Here is a 21881-nt window from a genome sequence, read left to right as displayed (position 1 = left end):
GCAGTAACGTTGGTCCCACATCACACAGATATGAAGGACCCCATCACCGCTTAACGTTGGTCCCACATCACACCGATATTAAGGACCCCATCACCGCCTACCGCTTAACGTTGGTCCCACATCACACCGATATTAAGGACCCCATCACCGCATTAACGTTGGTCCCACATCACAGATATTAAGGACCCCATCACCGCATTAACGTTGGTCCCACATCACACCGATATTAAGGACCCCATCACCGCCTACCGCTTAACGTTGGTCCCACATCACACCGATATTAAGGACCCCATCACCGCTTAACGTTGGTCCCACATCACACAGATATGAAGGACCCCATCACCGCATTAACGTTGGTCCCACATCACACAGATATGAAGGACCCCATCACCGCAGTAACGTTGGTCCCACATCACACAGATATGAAGGACCCCATCACCGCATTAACGTTGGTCCCACATCACACAGATATTAAGGACCCCATCACCGCATTAACGTTGGTCCCACGTCGCATAATGACATCACATGTCTCTGATATGCATGTATTAACATGGTAGTTACATTAGCAAGTACAGTGTTAGTCACACACAAAGTACTTAGAAATGACATTCCCTTTTAGCCATTCTTCATACTCATGTATTGTCAGTCACGTTAACTGGTCAAACAAGCGTTGGATAAACGTATCTATGTGCTTTGAGGACTTGAACCAACTGTGTTGTTCCCTCTGTCTCTCGTCCTGGAGCTGCTAGCTGTGTTCATGCAGATGGACACCAGAGAGCTTCTCATGTACTACATTGACCTGAAACACACCAACGATGTCCAGCTCACCTTCGACTCACTCCTGGTAAATCATCGTCACTGATGTCGTTATTTAGCAGGAGTGCCACTCCAGGTTTTCACGTTACGGTTTTATTTCCTGTGACTACATTGTTATTCCCTATTAGGTGAATTGGGTTTGGTGAGGAACTGAAACCATATTTGGGTTGTGTTTTTTTTTTCGCCAGCTACTAGTCATTACCTGCAGAGTAGAGAATAAGGGAAACCCCCTGGAAACAGGAGGGTTAGGAGACTCACACCATGAGTATCTCAATAGCCTGACTGTTGCAGGTCAGCTGTGTCTGTGTGTCTGTGATAAGACCATGTGAAGGCTGAGGGCGAGGTTCTGCTCACATAGAGATAGTGTCCGAATGTCGGTGTAACGGACCTCGTTTGATGAACCATGCTTGCTTTATGGAAAACCTTGCCTGAGACCTGAATACTTGTGTTAGCCCCCCCCCCCCCCCCCCCCAAGGTAATCCCTGGTCTTTAGTTTAGTGGGCTAACACAGTTCTGTTAGTCTGGTTTTTAACCGTGGTCAGTCACGTTGGCTCATCTCTAATCACTCTGTATTATTTGCGTCTTTGTCTCCAGTACCTTGCCTCCCTGCTCCTGCACAAGAAGTTTGCAGCTGACTTCATAGCTCATGGAGGAGTGCAGACCCTGCTGGATATCCCCAGACCCTCCATGGCCGCCACAGGGGTGTCACTGTGCCTCTACTACCTGGCTTATAACCAGGACGCCATGGAGAGGGTAGGAGTCTCACACACACACACACACACACACACACTTACCACACAGAAGTAAATCCACATTTATCTCCCCCAAATTAAACCTCATTGTATGTCATTTTGTTAACTGTCACGCGACTTGAAACGTATAACTGTGTAGGTGTGTATGTTAGCGGACTGTGTCTCCCCCTCCTTCAGGTGTGTATGTAAACCTGACTGTGTCTCCGCCTCCTTCAGGTGTGTATGTAAACCTGACTGTGTCTCCCTCCTTCAGGTGTGTATGTAAACCTGACTGTGTCTCCCTCCTTTAGGTGTGTATGCTGGCAGAAGGTGTGCTGTCGGACATGGTGGGCTATGCCCTGTGGCTCCTGGAGTGTTCCCACGCGTCAGGCTGCTGCCATGCCACCATGTTCTTCTCCATCTCCTTCTCGTTCAGAGCGATACTGCAGCTGTTTGACCAGCAGGACGGGCTCAGGAGACTAGTCAACCTGGTGAATAGAGCTCCAGTATTTCCCCTAGCGTTGCGTTTGTGAGGCGGGCTCCCCCCCTGCCCTAGCTATGTCGCCCCTCTGCTAAAAGAGTTAAAGCTTCTACTGATTTTCAGAAGACAACTGTGCTGTTTAGTTCCCTTTGACCCAGTGCTGTGTACCCCCCTCTCTCTCTCTCTAGATCAGTACATTGGAGATCCTGAACACAGAGGACCAGGGGGCCATGTTGAGTGACGACCAGGTGTTCTCCAGCCGTCAGACAGCCAAACACACCTGTATGGCCCTGAGAAGGTACTTCGAGGCCCACCTGGCTGTCAGGGTGGAGCAAGTCAAACAGTCCCTCCATAGGACTGAAGGGGGCGCTCAAGTTCACCCTCAGCCTTACTACAAGGTAGGTTCCCTTTTAGTGAAGTCCTGAGATGAACACACAAACTAAACATTCATTTAGACATGATCAAGATTAGCTAATTTAATTTGGGATGTTAAAGATGTATTCATTGATTTTAGTTGAATGATCGATTATGGATAACGAAGACTGATTTGATTTCAGTGATCGATTGCTCGGTTGGTTGATTGACTTTTCAATGAATTGATTGACTTGTTGTGTGTATGTTCCCCCCCCCCAGTCGTGTTCATACAGCCATGAGCAGGTGGTGGAGATGATGGAGTTTCTGATAGAGTGTGGTCCCGTTCAGCTTCACTGGGAGCCTGTAGATTTGTTCCAGAAGCTCTCCTGTATACCCCTGATGTTACAACTCATCTCTATAGCCTGTGACTGGAGGACTTACTATGGCAGGTACGTTACATTTTAGTCATTTTAGCAGACGCTCTTATCCAGGGCGACTTACAGTTAGTGAATACATTATTTTTTAAAAAGTAGTCCCACGTTACTAGCAGTCTCTCTAATTGACCTGATCAACATCTGCACATTCTCCAAATGAAGACTTCACAGATCTGTTTTGTTCTTTACCCAGTTTCTCGCTGTCGTTTGTTGTCATGACAAAATGCACGAGTTGGCAAATGCCTAAACTGTGACCAGGCTAAGACTTTGAAACGTTGTGATTTTTAAAAACCCCAATATCTTTTTTTTCCCAAGGTCTAGTGGGCAGTTCCAGGTATATCTAGTTGAGTGAAGATAAAAGCCCTGTTCAGTCCTTCCTCCTCCTCTTGTCAGTGAGAGTGCTGCACCCCCATAGAGATAACACTGTGTTACAGGTCTGATACGGTGCGTTTTGCCCTGGACATCCTGGCCATGTTGACTGTAGCGCCAAATGTTCAGCTGCTGCTTGCTGAGACTGTCGACGTGCTGGATAAAGGAGGATCCACCGTCTGCACTGTCGGTATGTCTCTCTAGATTCTCTATCTATACTACTAGGTCAGTCTCTAGATTCTCTATCTATATATATACTACTAGGCCAGTCTCTAGATTCTCTATATCTATACTACTAGGTCAGTCTCTAGATTCTCTATCTATACTACTAGGTCAGTCTCTAGATTCTCTATCTATATATATACTACTAGGTCAGTCTCTAGATTCTCTATCTATACTACTAGGTCAGTCTCTAGATTCTCTCTCTATATATACTACTAGGTCAGTCTCTAGATTCTCTCTCTCTATATATATATATATATATACTACTAGGTCAGTCTCTAGATTCTCTATCTATATATACTACTAGGTCAGTCTCTAGATTCTCTATCTATATATACTACTAGGTCAGTCTCTAGATTCTCTCTCTATATATATATATATATATATACTACTAGGTCAGTCTCTAGATTCTCTATATATACTACTAGGTCAGTCTCTAGATTCTCTATCTATATATACTACTAGGTCAGTCTCTAGATTCTCTATCTATATATACTACTAGGTCAGTCTCTAGATTCTCTCTCTATATATATACTACTAGGTCAGTCTCTAGATTCTCTCTATATATATACTACTAGGTCAGTCTCTAGATTCTCTCTATATATATATACTACTAGGTCAGTCTCTAGATTCTCTATCTATATATACTACTAGGTCAGTCTCTAGATTCTCTATCTATATATACTACTAGGTCAGTCTCTAGATTCTCTATCTATATATACTAGTAGGTCAGTCTCTAGATTCTCTCTCTATATATACTACTAGGTCAGTCTCTAGATTCTCTATCTATATATACTACTAGGTCAGTCTCTAGATTCTCTATATATACTACTAGGTCAGTCTCTAGATTCTCTTATCTATATATACTACTAGGTCAGTCTCTAGATTCTCTATATATACTACTAGGTCAGTCTCTAGATTCTCTATATATACTACTAGGTCAGTCTCTAGATTCTCTATCTATATATACTACTAGGTCAGTCTCTAGATTCTCTATATATATACTACTTGGTCAGTCTCTAGATTCTCTATATATATACTACTAGGTCAGTCTCTAGATTCTCTATATATACTACTAGGTCAGTCTCTATATTCTCTATATATATACTACTAGGTCAGTCTCTAGATTCTATATCTATATATATACTACTAGGTCAGTCTCTAGATTCTCTATCTATATATACTACTAGGTCAGTCTCTAGATTCTCTATATATATATACTACTAGGTCAGTCTCTAGATTCTCTATCTATATATACTACTAGGTCAGTCTCTAGATTCTCTATCTATATAGACTACTAGGTCAGTCTCTAGATTCTCTATATATAGACTACTAGGTCAGTCTCTAGATTCTCTATCTATATATACTACTAGGCCAGTCTCTAGATTCTCTATATATATATATACTACTAGGTCAGTCTCTAGATTCTCTCTATATATAGACTACTAGGTCAGTCTCTAGATTCTCTATCTATATATATACTACTAGGTCAGTCTCTAGATTCTCTATATATACTACTAGGTCAGTCTCTAGATTCTCTATCTATATATATACTACTAGGTCAGTCTCTAGATTCTCTATATATACTACTAGGTCAGTCTCTAGATTCTCTATCTATACTACTAGGTCAGTCTCTAGGTTCTCTATCTATATATACTACTAGGTCAGTCTCTAGATTCTCTATCTATACTACTAGGTCAGTCTCTAGATTCTCTATATATATATAGACTACTAGGTCAGTCTCTAGATTCTCTATCTATATATACTACTAGGTCAGTCTCTAGATTCTCTATATATAGACTACTAGGTCAGTCTCTAGATTCTCTATCTATATATACTACTAGGTCAGTCTCTAGATTCTATATATATATATACTAGGTCAGTCTCTAGATTCTCTATATATATAGACTACTAGGTCAGTCTCTAGATTCTCTATCTATATATATACTACTAGGTCAGTCTCTAGATTCTCTATCTATATATACTACTAGGTCAGTCTCTAGATTCTCTATCTATACTACTAGGTCAGTCTCTAGATTCTCTATCTATATATATACTACTAGGTCAGTCTCTAGATTCTCTATATATACTACTAGGTCAGTCTCTAGATTCTCCATATATATACTACTAGGTCAGTCTCTAGATTCTCTATCTATACTACTAGGTCAGTCTCTAGATTCTCTATCTATATATACTACTAGGTCAGTCTCTAGATTCTCTATCTATACTACTAGGTCAGTCTCTAGATTCTCTATCTATATATATACTACTAGGTCAGTCTCTAGATTCTCTATATATACTACTAGGTCAGTCTCTAGATTCTCCATATATATACTACTAGGTCAGTCTCTAGATTCTCTATCTATACTACTAGGTCAGTCTCTAGATTCTCTATATATATAGACTACTAGGTCAGTCTCTAGATTCTCTATCTATATATACTACTAGGTCAGTCTCTAGATTCTCTATATATAGACTACTAGGTCAGTCTCTAGATTCTCTATCTATATATACTACTAGGTCAGTCTCTATATTCTCTATATATATACTACTAGGTCAGTCTCTAGATTCTCTATATATACTACTAGGTCAGTCTCTATATTCTCTATATATATACTACTAGGTCAGTCTCTAGATTCTATATCTATATATATACTACTAGGTCAGTCTCTAGATTCTCTATCTATATATACTACTAGGTCAGTCTCTAGATTCTCTATATATATATACTACTAGGTCAGTCTCTAGATTCTCTATCTATATATACTACTAGGTCAGTCTCTAGATTCTCTATCTATATAGACTACTAGGTCAGTCTCTAGATTCTCTATATATAGACTACTAGGTCAGTCTCTAGATTCTCTATCTATATATACTACTAGGCCAGTCTCTAGATTCTCTATATATATATATACTACTAGGTCAGTCTCTAGATTCTCTATATATACTACTAGGTCAGTCTCTAGATTCTCTATCTATATATACTACTAGGTCAGTCTCTAGATTCTCTATATATATACTACTAGGTCAGTCTCTAGATTCTCTATCTATACTACTAGGTCAGTCTCGAGATTCTCTATATATACTACTAGGTCAGTCTCTAGATTCTCTATCTATATATACTACTAGGTCAGTCTCTAGATTCTCTATCTATATATATACTACTAGGTCAGTCTCTAGATTCTATATATATATATATATACTAGGTCAGTCTCTAGATTCTCTATATATATAGACTACTAGGTCAGTCTCTAGATTCTCTATCTATATATATACTACTAGGTCAGTCTCTAGATTCTCTATATATATACTACTAGGTCAGTCTCTAGATTCTCTATATATACTACTAGGTCAGTCTCTAGATTCTCTATCTATATATACTACTAGGTCAGTCTCTAGATTCTCTATATATATACTACTAGGTCAGTCTCTAGATTCTCTATATATATACTACTAGGTCAGTCTCTAGATTCTCTATCTATACTACTAGGTCAGTCTCTAGATTCTAGAGACTGACCTAGTAGTATAGATAGAGAATCTAGAGACTGACCTAGTAGTATATATATAGAGAATCTAGAGACTGACCTAGTAGTATATATATAGAGAATCTAGAGACTGACCTAGTAGTATATATAGATAGAGAATCTAGAGACTGACCTAGTAGTATATATAGAGAATCTAGAGACTGACCTAGTAGTATATATATAGAGAATCTAGAGACTGACCTAGTAGTATATATATAGATAGAGAATCTAGAGACTGACCTAGTAGTCTATATATATAGAGAATCTAGAGACTGACCTAGTATATATATATATATATAGAATCTAGAGACTGACCTAGTAGTATATATAGATAGAGAATCTAGAGACTGACCTAGTAGTCTATATATAGAGAATCTAGAGACTGACCTAGTAGTATATATAGATAGAGAATCTAGAGACTGACCTAGTAGTCTATATATATAGAGAATCTAGAGACTGACCTAGTAGTATAGATAGAGAATCTAGAGACTGACCTAGTAGTATATATATGGAGAATCTAGAGACTGACCTAGTAGTATATATAGAGAATCTAGAGACTGACCTAGTAGTATATATATAGATAGAGAATCTAGAGACTGACCTAGTAGTATAGATAGAGAATCTAGAGACTGACCTAGTAGTATATATAGATAGAGAATCTAGAGACTGACCTAGTAGTATAGATAGAGAATCTAGAGACTGACCTAGTAGTATATATATGGAGAATCTAGAGACTGACCTAGTAGTATATATAGAGAATCTAGAGACTGACCTAGTAGTATATATATAGATAGAGAATCTAGAGACTGACCTAGTAGTATAGATAGAGAATCTAGAGACTGACCTAGTAGTATATATAGATAGAGAATCTAGAGACTGACCTAGTAGTATATATATAGATAGAGAATCTAGAGACTGACCTAGTAGTATATATATATAGAGAATCTAGAGACTGACCTAGTAGTATAGATAGAGAATCTAGAGACTGACCTAGTAGTATATATATAGAGAATCTAGAGACTGACCTAGTAGTATATATATAGAGAATCTAGAGACTGACCTAGTAGTATATATAGATAGAGAATCTAGAGACTGACCTAGTAGTATATATAGAGAATCTAGAGACTGACCTAGTAGTATATATATAGAGAATCTAGAGACTGACCTAGTAGTATATATATAGATAGAGAATCTAGAGACTGACCTAGTAGTCTATATATATAGAGAATCTAGAGACTGACCTAGTATATATATATATATATAGAATCTAGAGACTGACCTAGTAGTATATATAGATAGAGAATCTAGAGACTGACCTAGTAGTCTATATATAGAGAATCTAGAGACTGACCTAGTAGTATATATAGATAGAGAATCTAGAGACTGACCTAGTAGTCTATATATATAGAGAATCTAGAGACTGACCTAGTAGTATATATAGATAGAGAATCTAGAGACTGACCTAGTAGTATAGATAGATAGAGAATCTAGAGACTGACCTAGTAGTATATATAGATAGAGAATCTAGAGACTGACCTAGTAGTATATATAGATAGAGAATCTAGAGTCTAGATTCTCTATCTATATATACTACTAGGTCAGTCTCTAGATTCTCTATCTATATATACTACTAGGTCAGTCTCTAGATTCTCTATCTATCTATACTACTAGGTCAGTCTCTAGATTCTCTATCTATATATACTACTAGGTCAGTCTCTAGATCAGGGGTCACCAAAAGGTCGATCTTCAAGGCATTCCTAGTCGATCACTAAACATTTCTGTAAAAAACCCAACGATAAAGCCTTGCGTTCCTATTTGTTTTATTATTTTCTTGCTGTTGGTGGGTGGTGCACTTGTTTCAGCAGCCCTAGCGTCAGGAAGGAAAAGTGTTCCCATTTTGAACCATTTTGTGTGTCTGAAGGCAGAACTCCGCCTACCCGGCAGGCCCAGAGAGCAAATCAAGTGCACCTCTATAGGCCTACCGCTGGCCAATCAGATAGCTCAGATCACCATGTTTTCAGTTTCCTCAAGCCATAGACTGTAAAAAGAAGCTTAAGAGCGCACAGCAAAGTTGATACGGTGAGATTTCAAAACGTTTAAAACCACGACTAGAGAAGACTCAACGAATACAGCAAAGAGCTGCTGTTTTTATGAGTAAGTTTTAAGTTGTTATTCAGCACTGTTAATACTTTGTTCAACACTTTTTATAAGACATAAAATGCAAGTTCTCCCTACTTCCACTCACGCACTGCAGCTGCATTAAATGAATAGCAAAGTGTTTCGATAAGCTTGCGTTTCGTCATCAGTGCTTGACCTGGTCCGGAGCTGTCCAGAGCGCCGTATCGGCACTTCTAGTTTTTGGGGAATTGCGTACCGCCTCCTCTATAAAACAAAATAGCCTATCGTCGTCCCGGATTCACACACCGAGGCAAAAAAAAGGTTGATTAAAGCGCAATGAAGGCGGGATCTGCATTGAATAGCAGTGGAGAGCGGGCATTCATTTCCTGATTCTACTTTGTTCCAGTTTATTTGCTGCTAGTCTGTGAATCTGTGAGTGACAGCAGGCTGTTCAAGATTGCGCAGATTGAAAAATGCGCCAGCCTGAATGGCATGATGCACTGTCCCAAGTTGTCAAAAGTAGGGTTTGTAAGGTCATGAGAAGTTATGGAAATTAGTTTAATAATTTTTCTTAATGTAATTCGTGAAGGCACACTTGTAAATGTTATCAATCACTTAAAAAAATCGACATATCAGCCATTATCAGAATGACCCTTCTGTGTGTGTGACGGTGTGAGTGGGCCGTTGCCCGAGGAGAGAGAGCGCGACATTTTGAGCAGCAGGTATAAAATAACGACTAACTAGCTAACTGCCACAAGTTGTTGAATTGGCTCTCGCTAGTTAACTACAGCTAACTAAGCATTCATGTCGTCACCTTTCCACTGCACTGTAGATCGCTTAAATACATCTGCACTGTTGGAAAGCTGGGATTCCCATCCATTAAACAGTAGCCATGTAATTGCGACAACGTTAAAAGTATTCTAAGAATAGCCTAATTCACAGAACTGGCTGTGCATAGAACTCCCCTGAAACATGAATATTCGAGCCTTTTATATATTTAAGCATGTCTAGTTAGATACCTCGCTTTGAAGGAGCCAACCGTATCCATTTGATCCCCCGATTCATTGAATGAGGGAATAATTTTATAAAGACAAATGTATTTGGTTGAACAGCAACATTCCACTATCAATAATACTTACTTTTTTCATGTAAGCTATAATAATAGTCCATGAAAATGTAGTTAAGTCATGGAAAATGTGTATGAAACCTTAACAGTGAATAATAGGAGGTCGTCGTTTGTGAATTTCAGTGAACATCGTCTAATGGACTGACTTGGAAAAAGACAGCTCCCGAACCTCACTTCTTCCATCCCAAGTCAAGCACTGGTTGTTATTATCAGGTTGTGTCTTTTTTTTTTTTAAGAAGGATATTTCACTTCCTGGTCAAAAGGAACCAACATGAATTGGTGCATGAGGCAGAAACAATGAAGTGTGACTTCAGTTTTTCGCCATCGGCTGGAAGACTGTCCCCTTTTTTCAGCGGAGCGAGGGAGCGAGGGAGCGAGGGAGGGAGGGAGGGAGGGAGGGAGGGAGCGAGGGAGGGAGGGAGGGTAAGAGAAGGGACGGTGAGTCGGGTGAGAGGCAACCTTACTGCTCCTCTCGCCCTCCCTCCCGCCTGCCCTAGATCAGTCTCTTCTATATATCTATATTTGTGTTTTTTTTTCCAATCTATGATCTATACTAGGGACAGTTTTTCTTGAACCTGTGACTGGACTAGTAAAAACTCATGACCTACATTTTTAACACCAAGTGGGAGTTTTCACTTTCTCAATACTATGTTACAAGGAATGTTACTTTATCTGACCTTTTTTTTTTCCTGTGTTCCTCCTGGAGGTATGAGTATTATCCTGGGTGTGGCGGAGGGAGAGGTGTTTGTCAACGATGCAGAGATCCAGAAGTCAGCGCTCCAGGTGATCACCAACTGCGTGTGTGCCCCCGACCACACCCTCTCTTCCATGGGCAGCTTTCTACACCACCACCAGGCCAAGCACCCCCAGGAGAGCGTGCTCACCAAGATGTGGAACGTTGTCCAGGCCAACAACGGCATCAAGGTAGGTAGTATGTTAGAGGCAGATGGCCTAGGGGTTAGGGCTAAGGCATCAAGGTAGGTAGTATGTTAGAGAGGCAGATGGCCTAGGGGTTAGGGCTAAGGCTGTTGTAACCTCTGTGTAGGTGTGTCTCTGGGAGGGGGGGGGGGGTAAAGTCATATATCTTCTTATTCCTCTGATGTTAGTGACTGCAGTAAAGACAGGCTTCCCATTTTTGATTTTCAAACTCTTTAAATCCTGTAATGAATCACTCCTCCTTCTTCTTCCAGGTCCTCCTTGGTTTACTGACAGTCAAGATGCCCATCACGGACGCCGACCTGATTCGAACGCTGGCTTGTAAGGCTCTGGTTGGTCTGTGTCGCTCCAGGGCTGTCAGACAGATCATCTCCAAGCTGCCGCTCTTCTCCTCGTCACACATACAGCAGCTGATGAAGGAACCTGTGCTGCAGGACAAACGCTCTCAACACGTCCGCTTCTGCCGCTACGCTGTCGAGCTCATAGAGAGGGTGTCGGGTAAATCAAATCAAAAACCGCCTTCAAAAACAAAACAGACAAACTGTATTTGCATAGCCAGTTTCGTACAAGGTAGCAATACAATACTGAAAACATAAATCGGAGATCATGAAATGTAGGACCGGACGTTAACAGAAGGCACATTTTAACTTCTTTAGGAAAACAGCCCCAGTGTTGAAAACAAACATCCATGATGTTGTCGGCCAGTGTCGCATGTATTTATTTCCTAAGCTATAGCACAGTTTTACATACAGCAGGTTTTTAAAGGACCAAAGAGTTTGGTCTGTGTGTTCATTTTATTGTCCGGGCACCTGATCAAATGAACGGTAGGATAAACAACTAAGACAAAAAGGTGTCTTTCCATAATGCCTCTGCTTCCCTCAGGTAAACTCCTTTTCATAATGCCTCTGCTTCCCTCAGGTAAACTCCTTTTCATAATGCCTCTGCTTCCCTCAGGTAAACTCCTTTTCATAATGCCTCTTCTTCCCTCAGGTAAACCCCTGTTGATAGGGACAGATGTGTCTTTGGCCCGGCTCCAGAGGGCTAACGTTGTGGCCCAGTCCCGTATATCCTTTCCTGAGAAGGAGCTGTTGCTGCTCATCAGGAACCACCTGGTGGCTAAAGGACTCCTGGACACAGCCTCAGCCCTAACCAAGGAGGCTGATCTCCCCTCCGGCCCACTCTCCTCCTCCCCCTCGCTCTTCCCGGCGGTCTATGTAGCTCCTCCCCCCATCTCTTCGTCCGCTGTATTACCCAGAACCCCAAGGGGCATGGCCAACGGAGGAGTGGGAGTGGCTGCTCGCCTCGCTGCAGTGACCCCATCATCATCATCATCTTCGTCTTCTTTGGTCCATACACAGACGCCACGCCCCTCCTCCTCCTCTTCCTCTCTCCCTCCTTCCACCCCCCACGGCCCACCTCCCATTGGTTCGCCCCAGATTGGGCGTATCCTGTTCACGCGGGAGCGCTCCTCTGTCTCCTGTAGCCCTGGAGCTGAACTCTGCAGCGTTGGTGGCAGCAGTGGGAAGCGGCCTTCCAGTGTGCTGAGACAGAAGTCGGACCACGGAGCGTTCAGCCAGAGCCCTGCCATGAAGAAACAGCTTGACAGACACCTGCCCTCCCCGCCTGCCCTCGACAGCATCATCACAGAATACCTCAGGGAGCAGCATGCCAGGTTTGAAGACATTTATTTAACATTTATTCAACATTTTATTTAACATTTATTCAACATTTTATTTTACATTTATGCTGACACACCATCATATACATAAACTCAGCAAAAAAAAGAAACGTCCTCTCACTGTCAACAACTGAGACATAAACTGAACACGTTCCACAGACGTGTGACTAACAGAAATTGAATAATGTGTCCCTGAACAAAGGGCGGGCGGGGGGGGGGGGGGGGGGGTCAAAATCAAAAGTAACAGTCAGTATCTGGTGTGGCCACCAGCTGCATTAAGTACTGCAGTGCATCTCCTCCTCATGGACTGCACCAGATTTGCCAGTTCTTGCTGTGAGATGTTACCCCACACTTCCACCAAGGCACCTGCAAGTTCCTGGACATTTCTGGGGGGGAATGGCCCTAGCCCTCACCCTCCGATCCAACAGGTCCCAGACGTGCTCAATGGGATTGAGATCCGGGCTCTTCGCTGGCCATGGCAGAACACTGACATCCCGCTCCAGAGTACAGGCCTCGGTGTAACACTCATTTCTTCAACGATAAACGCGAATCCGACCATCACCCCTGGTGAGAAAAAACCGCGACTCGTCAGTGAAGAGCACTTTTTGCCAGTCCTGTCTGGTCCAGCGACGGTGGGTTTGTGCCCATAGGTGACGTTGTTGCCGGTGATGTCTGGTGAGGACCTGCCTTACAACAGGCCTACAAGCCCTCAGTCCAGCCTCTCTCAGCCTTTTGCGGACAGTCTGAGCACTGATGGAGGGATTGTGCGTTCCTGGTGTATCTCGGGCAGTTGTTGTTGCCATCCTGTACCTGTCCCGCAGGTGTGATGTTCGGATGTACTGATCCTGTGCAGGTGTTGTTACACCTGGTCTGCCACTGCAAGGAGGATCAGCTGTCCATCCTGTCTCCCTGTAGCGCTGTCTTAGGCGTCTCACAGTACGGACATTGCAATTTATTGCCCTGGCCACATCTGCAGTCCTCATGCCTCCTTGCAGCATTCCTAAGGCACATTCACGCAGATGAGCAGGGACCCTGGGCATCTTTCTTTTGGTGTTTTTCATAGTCAGTAGAAAGGCCTCTTTAGTGTCCTAAGTTTTCATAACTGTGACCTTAATTGCCTACCGTCTGTAAGCTGTTAGTGTCTTAACGACCGTTCCACAGGTGCATGTTCATTAATTGTTTATGGTTCATTGAACAAGCATGGGGAAACAGTTTTTAAACCCTTTACAATGAAGATCTGTGAAGTTATTTTCACTAATTATCTTTGAAAGACAGGGTCCTGAAAAAGGGACGTTTCTTTTTTTTTTGCTGAGTTTATATATGTATATTTCGGACTCTGACGTTGCTCGTTCTAATATTTATATATTTAGTAATTCCTTTTATTTTTGGGATTTGTGTGTATTGTTAGGTATTACTGCACTGTTGGAGCATAAGTATTTCGCTACACCTAAAGAATATGTGTACGCGACCAATAAAATTTGATTTTATTCATTTATTTTACGTTTGTTACAATTTTATTTTACGTTTATTTAAACTAAGCAAGTCAATTTAACAACAAATGCTTTTATTTACTTTATTTCTGATGTATTTCTTTATTTCAGGTGTAGCAACCCAGTGACTACCTGCCCTCCCTTCTCCCTGTTCACACCCCACCAGTGCCCAGAGCCCAAGCAGAGACGCCAGGCCCCTACTAATATCACCTCCAGGCTGACCAGCAGGGTGCTGTATCCGAAACATGGAGGGGTGGACGGGGGCTGCCTGGACAGACACCTCATCTTCAGCAGGTAGGCGTCACCTGTCCTCGGAACGGGCCCGCATTACGTCCAGGCCTCTGTCTTCGGGTTCATTTCAATTGTCTTGAAGTGGCTACATTCATTTCCTCACCTCCTTCAAAGGAGGAGAAGACACTGTAAAACTATTGAGATGCAGCCAGGATGTCATACTCCTTTAGGCTTTTCATCTAGTCCCCTTCACCTAAGACTATTGAGGAAGAGAACTTTCCAGATCCACGTCTGTCTGACAACAGCTGAGGGGATGCGCTGTACCAAAAAATGATCCAATGGAGGGAATCAACGCAGTTGCGCATTAGATTAAGCATTCTCAGTAGGAGGAGCCTACTATGCTGATATTTGTTGCTTACTGCATTGGTTTTTACTAAACAGTACATTCTAAATGGTATGTAGTACGATTATTACACAGTATGCAGTTTAAAATAAGTAGTCTGCAAGCCAGATTTAGGCCACAGCCAGTGTCTCCTTGTTAGATACCCTGCTTTACTTTCTCTTTCTCTAGCTCTTCCTGATGCCTCTCAGGTTTTACGTTAAGCCTCCGTCTCGTCTCTTTCTGTAGCTCTTCCTGATGCCTCTCAGGTTTTACGTTAAGCCTCCGTCTCGTCTCTTTCTCTAGCTCTTCCTGATGCCCCTCAGGTTTTACGTTAAGCCTCCGTCTCGTCTCTTTCTGTAGCTCTTCCTGATGCCTCTCAGGTTTTACGTTAAGCCTCCGTCTCGTCTCTTTCTGTAGCTCTTTAGCTTGAGCCCTTCATGATGTCTTTCTCCCCAGGTTCCGGCCCATCTCAGTGTTCAGGGAGGCTGAGGAGGATGACAGTGGTTTCACCTGCTGTGCCTTCTCAGCCCGCGAGCGTTTCCTGATGCTGGGGACGTATACAGGACACCTGAAGCTCTATAACGTGTTCAGCGGACAGGAGGAGGCTAGCTACAGCTGTCATACTTCAGCCATCACTCACCTGGAGCCCTCACGGGTATGTAGATGGATGGATGGATGGATGGATGGATGGATAGATCAGAGTGGTCAGGAGGAGGATGGCTACAGCGGTCACTCACCTGGAACCATCACCGATCAATAGTAATAATCTACTACTACTACATCTACAAATATAGCTGCAATTAGCCATCAGGATAACGTATACTTCTTGCCACGTTTGCCAAATATCAGAACTCAAAATCAAACGGGTCATGCAATATGTATTTTGGACAATTTTTCATGACAGGGCTGGGAATTGCCAGGGACCTGATGATACGATATTATCATGGTACTTTGGTGCCGATACGATATGTATTACGATTCTATATGTATTGCAATTTGATACTGTGATTTTTATTGTGATTCGTGTATCCAAATATATTGCTCCTCATATATCAGCTGCAGAGGGACAAGCTAGAGCCATGAGAAAACAAGTTTTGATCAGTTATGGAGAAAAAAAATTGCTGGGAAAAAAATTGGCTCCCTCTTTAAAAAGAAGATGGAGAACAAGCTATAAAGGAAAAATACTGGAGTTGTGGCGCAGGTATAGCCAACTAGCGCAAAAATTATATTGTGATATTGTCAAAACGATACGTTACGATATATCGTCAAAGATAATATCCCAAGGGCCTCCTGAGTGGCGCAGCGGTCTAAGGCAGTGCTAGAGGCGTCACTACAGACCCAGGTTCATTCCCAGGCTGCGCCACAACCAGCCGTGGCCGGGAGTCCCATAGGACGGCGCACAATTTGGCCCAGCGTCGTCCGGGTTAGGGGAGTTTTTGGCCGGGGGGGGGGCTTTACTTGGCTCATCGCGCCCTAGCGACTCCTTGTGGCGGGACGGGTACCTGCAGGGCTGTCCCCGGTCGCCAGTTGAACGGTGTTTCCTCCGACACATTGATGTGGCTGGCTACCGGGTTAAGCTGGCGGGTGTTAAGGAGTGCGGTTAGGTGGGTCATGTTTCGGAGGACGCATGACTCCACCTTCGCCTCTCCCGAGCCCGTTGGGGAGTTGCAGCGATGAGACGATCGAAATTGGGGAGAAAAAGGAGGTTAAAATACAAAATAATAAAAATATCCTGATATGTAACTGTATCCTATCCCCCCCCATCACTAATGTTGACTACTTTAAAACGTCTTCTATTCCAGAACTGCTTGACCGAGGAGTAGCGTTTTAAGTGTTTTTAACAAAATTCTAAATGGCGGATCTTATGGGTCCTTGAGGCAAATTCGTTCCTTTTGAGGAGAGGAACCTATGTACCGAATTTCAGGACTAGCTCGGAAAAGGGGTGAGGGGCGTGAGCTTTCGAAGTTTTTGTATTTTCAATCACTTGTGACATAACTAGCAGAAATGCCGGGGTTCAAGCTGTGGGCCCACTTTGCCACCATCAGGACAAATTGGACACATCACCCTAGGATTAGCTACTTCTGTACGTTACCATTGTAGCCAAATACCAAAACTCAAAACCAAACTGATCATTCAATATTCTTTTGATGTATTTTTGACCGTTTTTAATGATGTCGACTACTTTAAACGTCTTCTTCTCCAGAACCGAAGGACCGTTCGGCACCAAATTTGGTACATAGCATCTATGGATGCACATCGTCAAACCCTAACCCCCTTTTCCAAGACTCTTGCTCAAACATTATAGCCGCAATGAGCTTGCATGAATGATTTTTCCTGTTCAACAGCGGCCAAACTGAACCAAATTTCATCACAGTCAAACAGGTCAAGAGATATACGTGTGCCCGTTACAGCACCACCGTGTGGTGAATCTGAATGTGCTTTCATGTGTTGGGTCCTTACAGTGTTTGGAACGTGTACCAAGTTTGGTTACAATGCGAATATCCGTGTCTGACAACGCCCACGTGAATGTTTATTGGTCAGTAGCAGCCATTGTTATTTTTTTGCCATGCTAGTCTGTAAAAACGTTTTGAGAGACCTTGGTCCATACATGCCGTGTATCAAGTTGAGTGCAGATCTGTCTTTCGGGTGCTAGATGAGTAGCGTTTGAAGTGTTTTTCTAAACTTTTTTTTTTTTTTTTTGGAAAATCCATCATGGCAAGGCCTTATGGGTCCTTGAGGCAAACATTTTCTTTGTGAGGAGAGGGACATACACTACCAGTCAAATGTTTGGACACACCTACTCATTCAAGGGTTTTTCTTTATTTTTACTATTTTTTCTACATTGTAGAATAATAGTGAAGACATCAAAACTATGAAATGTGGTCCTCTGTAGCTCAATTGGTAGAGCATGGCGCTTGTAACGCCAGGGTAGTGGGTTTGATCCCCGGGACCACCCATACGTAAAAATGTATGCACACATGGCTGTAAGTCGCTTTGGATAAAAGCGTCTGCTAAATGGCATATTATATTATTATTTATGAAATAACACATATGGAATCATGTAGTAACCAAAAAAGTGTTAAACAAATCTAAATATAGTTGATATTTTATATTCTTCAAATAGCCACCCTTGATGAATGCATTTAAATTAAGTTGTGCCTTCTTAAAAGATAATTTGTTGAATTTCTTTCCTTAATGCGTTTGAGCCAATCAGTTGTGTGGGGGGGGGGGGGGGGGGTATACAGAAGATAGCCCTATTTGGTAAAAGACCAAGTCCATATTATGGCAAGAACAGCTCAAATAAGCAAAGAGAAACGACAGTCCATCATCACTTTAAGACATGAAGGTCAGTCAATACGGAACATTTCAAGAACTTTGAAAGTTTCTTCAAGTGCAGTCGCAAAAAAACCATCAAGCGCTATGATGAAACTGGCTCTCATGAGGACCACCACAGGAGTAATCACTGTAGCAGACCACCACAGGAATGGAGGAGTAATCACTGTAGCAGACCACCACAGGACTGGAGGAGTAATCACTGTAGCAGGCCACCACAGGACTGGAGGAGTAATCACTGTAGCAGGCCACCACAGGACTGGAGGAGTAATCACTGTAGCAGACCACCACAGGACTGGAGGAGTAATCACTGTAGCAGGCCACCACAGGACTGGAGGAGTAATCACTGTAGCAGACCACCACAGGACTGGAGGAGTAATCACTGTAGCAGGCCACCACAGGACTGGAGGAGTAATCACTGTAGCAGGCCACCACAGGACTGGAGGAGTAATCACTGTAGCAGACCACCACAGGACTGGAGGAGTAATCACTGTAGCAGACCACCACAGGACTGGAGGAGTAATCACTGTAGCAGGCCACCACAGGACTGGAGGAGTAATCACTGTAGCAGGCCACCACAGGACTGGAGGAGTAATCACTGTAGCAGGCCACCACAGGACTGGAGGAGTAATCACTGTAGCAGACCACCACAGGACTGGAGGAGTAATCACTGTAGCAGACCGCCACAGGACTGGAGGAGTAATCACTGTAGCAGACCTCAATAGTATTATAACTATCAGTGGCAGACTGGCAGTATGCTTTCCCCCCTGAGTTTCTTCTTCCAACACTTCTCTCCTGTGTGTGTGTTTTAGGACGGTTCTCTGCTGCTGACGTCTGCCTCGTGGGGTGTTCCTCTGTCAGCTCTCTGGAGCATGCAGTCCGTCTTCCAGATGAAGTTAGTCACACTCTGTGCCATAGTCTGAACTGCTTAGTCATTGACTGGTCTGGTTAGTCATTGACTGGTCTGGTTAGTCATCGACTGGTCTGGTTAGTCATTGACTGGTCTGGTTAGTCATTGACTGGTTTGGTTAGTCATCGACTGGTCTGGTTAGTCATCGACTGGTCTGGTTAGTCATTGACTGGTCTGGTTAGTCATTGACTGGTTTGGTTAGTCATTGACTGGTCTGGTTAGTCATCGACTGGTCTGGTTAGTCATCGACTGGTCTGGTTAGTCATTGACTGGTCTGGTTAGTCATTGACTGGTCTGGTTAGTCATTTACTGGTTTGGTTAGTCATTGACTGGTCTGGTTAGTCATCGACTGGTCTGGTTAGTCATTGACTGGTCTGGTTAGCCATTGACTGGTCTGGTTAGTCATTGACTGGTCTGGTTAGTCATTGACTGGTCTGGTTAGTCATTGACTGGTCTGGTTAGCCATTGACTGGTCTGGTTAGCCATTGACTGGTCTGGTTAGCCATTGACTGGTCTGGTTAGCCATTGACTGGTCTGGTTAGTCATTGACTGGTCTGGTTAGTCATTGACTGGTCTGGTTAGTCATTTCTTTAGACACTTTCACAAACAAACCGCCATCATGATTCTCTTTCTGTGTTTCAGGCATTCCTTTTTGGACGACCATTACGTTGAGTTCAGTAAACTGTCACAGGACCGAGTGATTGGCACCAAGGACCAAGTAGCTCATGTAAGTCTGCTCTCCACCTCGTCTTACACCGTGTGTTTTCTGTCACTTGTTGCTGACCTTATACTTTGAACTCACGGTGTAATGCTGCTTCCCAGTACTTCCTACGAGCAGTGTGCAGGTCTCTCATTTCTTTATCCATGGTAGTTTTTGCCCGGCACCGGCTTTCTCAAGTTTAGGATGTTAATTTCACCTTGTTTTTGTGTCCTGTCCAGATCTACGACATCCAGTCAGGCCAGAAGCTGCTGACCCTGAATGACCCTGGCCTGGCCAACAACTACAAGAGGAATTGTGCAACTTTTAACCCTAGCGACGACCTGGTGCTGAATGACGGCGTCATGTGGGACGTGCGCTCTGCTCAGGCCATCCACAAGTTTGACAAGTTCAATATGAACATCAGCGGCGTGTTCCATCCCAACCGCCTCGAGGTCATCATCAACACGGAGATTGTATCCTTATTCCTTCCTGTTTGGTTAACATGTAACATTACTGACAATAAGGGTATGAACAACTTTATTAACAAAAAGAACAGTCGCAACTCACTACAGTAAATGTAATGCTCGCGTTTATTAACAGAGCAAATCTACCTAATTAGAAATATATATATATATCTGTAAAAATGCATCCTGTTGCTTTTATTGTGAGTAGCGCCAGATGTGTATAAACTTAGAGGGGGGGATCTAATTGTTGCCTTTATAACTAGGGTGGGAGTTTATCCACGTCATGTCAGTAAAAAACAGCCCCAGGGTGAACATTGATGTGTGATTGAAGCTGTTTGGAAGTGACGATAACCTTGACAGCTAGGCCAGTGGGACCTGAGAACGTTCCATCTCCTCCACACTGTGCCTGCCCTGGACCAGTGTAGAGGGGTGTTTAACAACAACGCCACCGTCATGTACGGAGCCATGCTGCAGGCTGATGAAGAGGATGATGTGATGGACCGACAGATGAAGAGTCCCTTTGGTTCCTCCTTCAGAACCTTTGACGCCACCGACTACAAACCCATCGGTACGACCTAAAGGTCACAGGTCAAGCATAGGGTTTTTGTTTCGTGGGTAGTGGCATGTTGGTTGAAATTAACTTCTGGTTGTATGTTCTTCCTCAGCTACTGTGGATGTGAAGAGGAATATTTTTGACCTGTGTACTGACACCAGGGACTGCTACCTGGCTGTCATTGAGGTAAACGTCCTAGTTCTATTTCCATTGCTGATATTCCAAGTTAAATCTTCTATCTCTGCTTTGAACATTTCATCAGTATATATGGTTGAAATCATGTAGGAAGAATGAGCTGTATTGTGTGTGTCCCATATTCTTACTTATGGTTAGGGTGGTGATTGGGGTTATGGGTTGGGGTTATGGGTTGGGGTGGTGATTGGGGTTATGGGTTGGGGTTATGGGTTGGGGTGGTATTGGGGTTATGGGTTGGGGTGGTATTGGGGTTATGGGTTAGGGTGGTGGTTGGGGTTATGGGTTAGGGTGGTGGTTATGGGTTAGGGTGATGGTTAGGGTGGTGGTTGGGGTTAGGGTTAGGGTGGGGGTTATGGGTTAGGGTGGTGGTTGGGGTTATGGGTTGGGGTTAGGGTGGTGGTTGGGGTTAGGGTTAGGGTGGGGGTTATGGGTTAGGGTGGTGGTTGGGGTTATGGGTTGGGGTGGTGGTTATGGGTTAGGGTGGTGGTTAGGGTGGTGGTTGGGGTTATGGGTTAGGGTTAGGGTGGTGGTTGTGGGTTAGGGTGATGGTTAGGGTGGTGGTTGGGGTTATGGGTTAGGGTGGTGGTTGGGGTTATGGGTTGGGGTGATGGTTAGGGTGGTGGTTGGGGTTAGGGTTAGGGTGGGGGTTATGGGTTAGGGTGGTGGTTGGGGTTATGGGTTAGGGTGGTGGTTGGGGTTATGGGTTGGGGTGGTGGTTATGGGTTAGGGTGGTGGTTAGGGTGGTGGTTGGGGTTATGGGTTGGGGTTAGGGTGGTGGTTGTGGGTTAGGGTGATGGTTAGGGTGGTGGTTGGGGTTATGGGTTAGGGTGGTGG

General features: G+C 43.3%; 1 protein-coding gene across 1 annotated transcript in view; it reads left to right on the top strand.

Annotated features, from left to right (window-relative positions):
- LOC311138723 (DDB1- and CUL4-associated factor 1-like) overlaps nt 1-21881 on the top strand; it is a 35327-nt gene that overhangs the window by 6227 nt on the left and 7219 nt on the right. Inside the window, exons 8-23 of the mRNA XM_084173520.1 lie at nt 743-844; nt 1411-1569; nt 1859-2038; nt 2217-2426; nt 2662-2831; nt 3251-3375; nt 10882-11099; nt 11366-11609; nt 12102-12783; nt 14391-14573; nt 15349-15547; nt 19038-19120; nt 19778-19862; nt 20075-20308; nt 20669-20867; nt 20965-21038. Coding sequence (XP_084029646.1) covers nt 743-844; nt 1411-1569; nt 1859-2038; nt 2217-2426; nt 2662-2831; nt 3251-3375; nt 10882-11099; nt 11366-11609; nt 12102-12783; nt 14391-14573; nt 15349-15547; nt 19038-19120; nt 19778-19862; nt 20075-20308; nt 20669-20867; nt 20965-21038 — 3147 coding nt within the window. The remainder of the gene's footprint in view (nt 1-742; nt 845-1410; nt 1570-1858; nt 2039-2216; nt 2427-2661; nt 2832-3250; nt 3376-10881; nt 11100-11365; nt 11610-12101; nt 12784-14390; nt 14574-15348; nt 15548-19037; nt 19121-19777; nt 19863-20074; nt 20309-20668; nt 20868-20964; nt 21039-21881) is intronic.

This window comes from Coregonus lavaretus (assembly GCF_964263955.1).
Source record: "Coregonus lavaretus genome assembly, chromosome: 12".
NCBI classification, from domain to species: Eukaryota; Metazoa; Chordata; class Actinopteri; order Salmoniformes; family Salmonidae; genus Coregonus; species Coregonus lavaretus.
The sequence above is the reverse complement of the archived record's forward strand: the minus strand, read 5'-3'. Positions and strand labels throughout refer to the sequence as shown.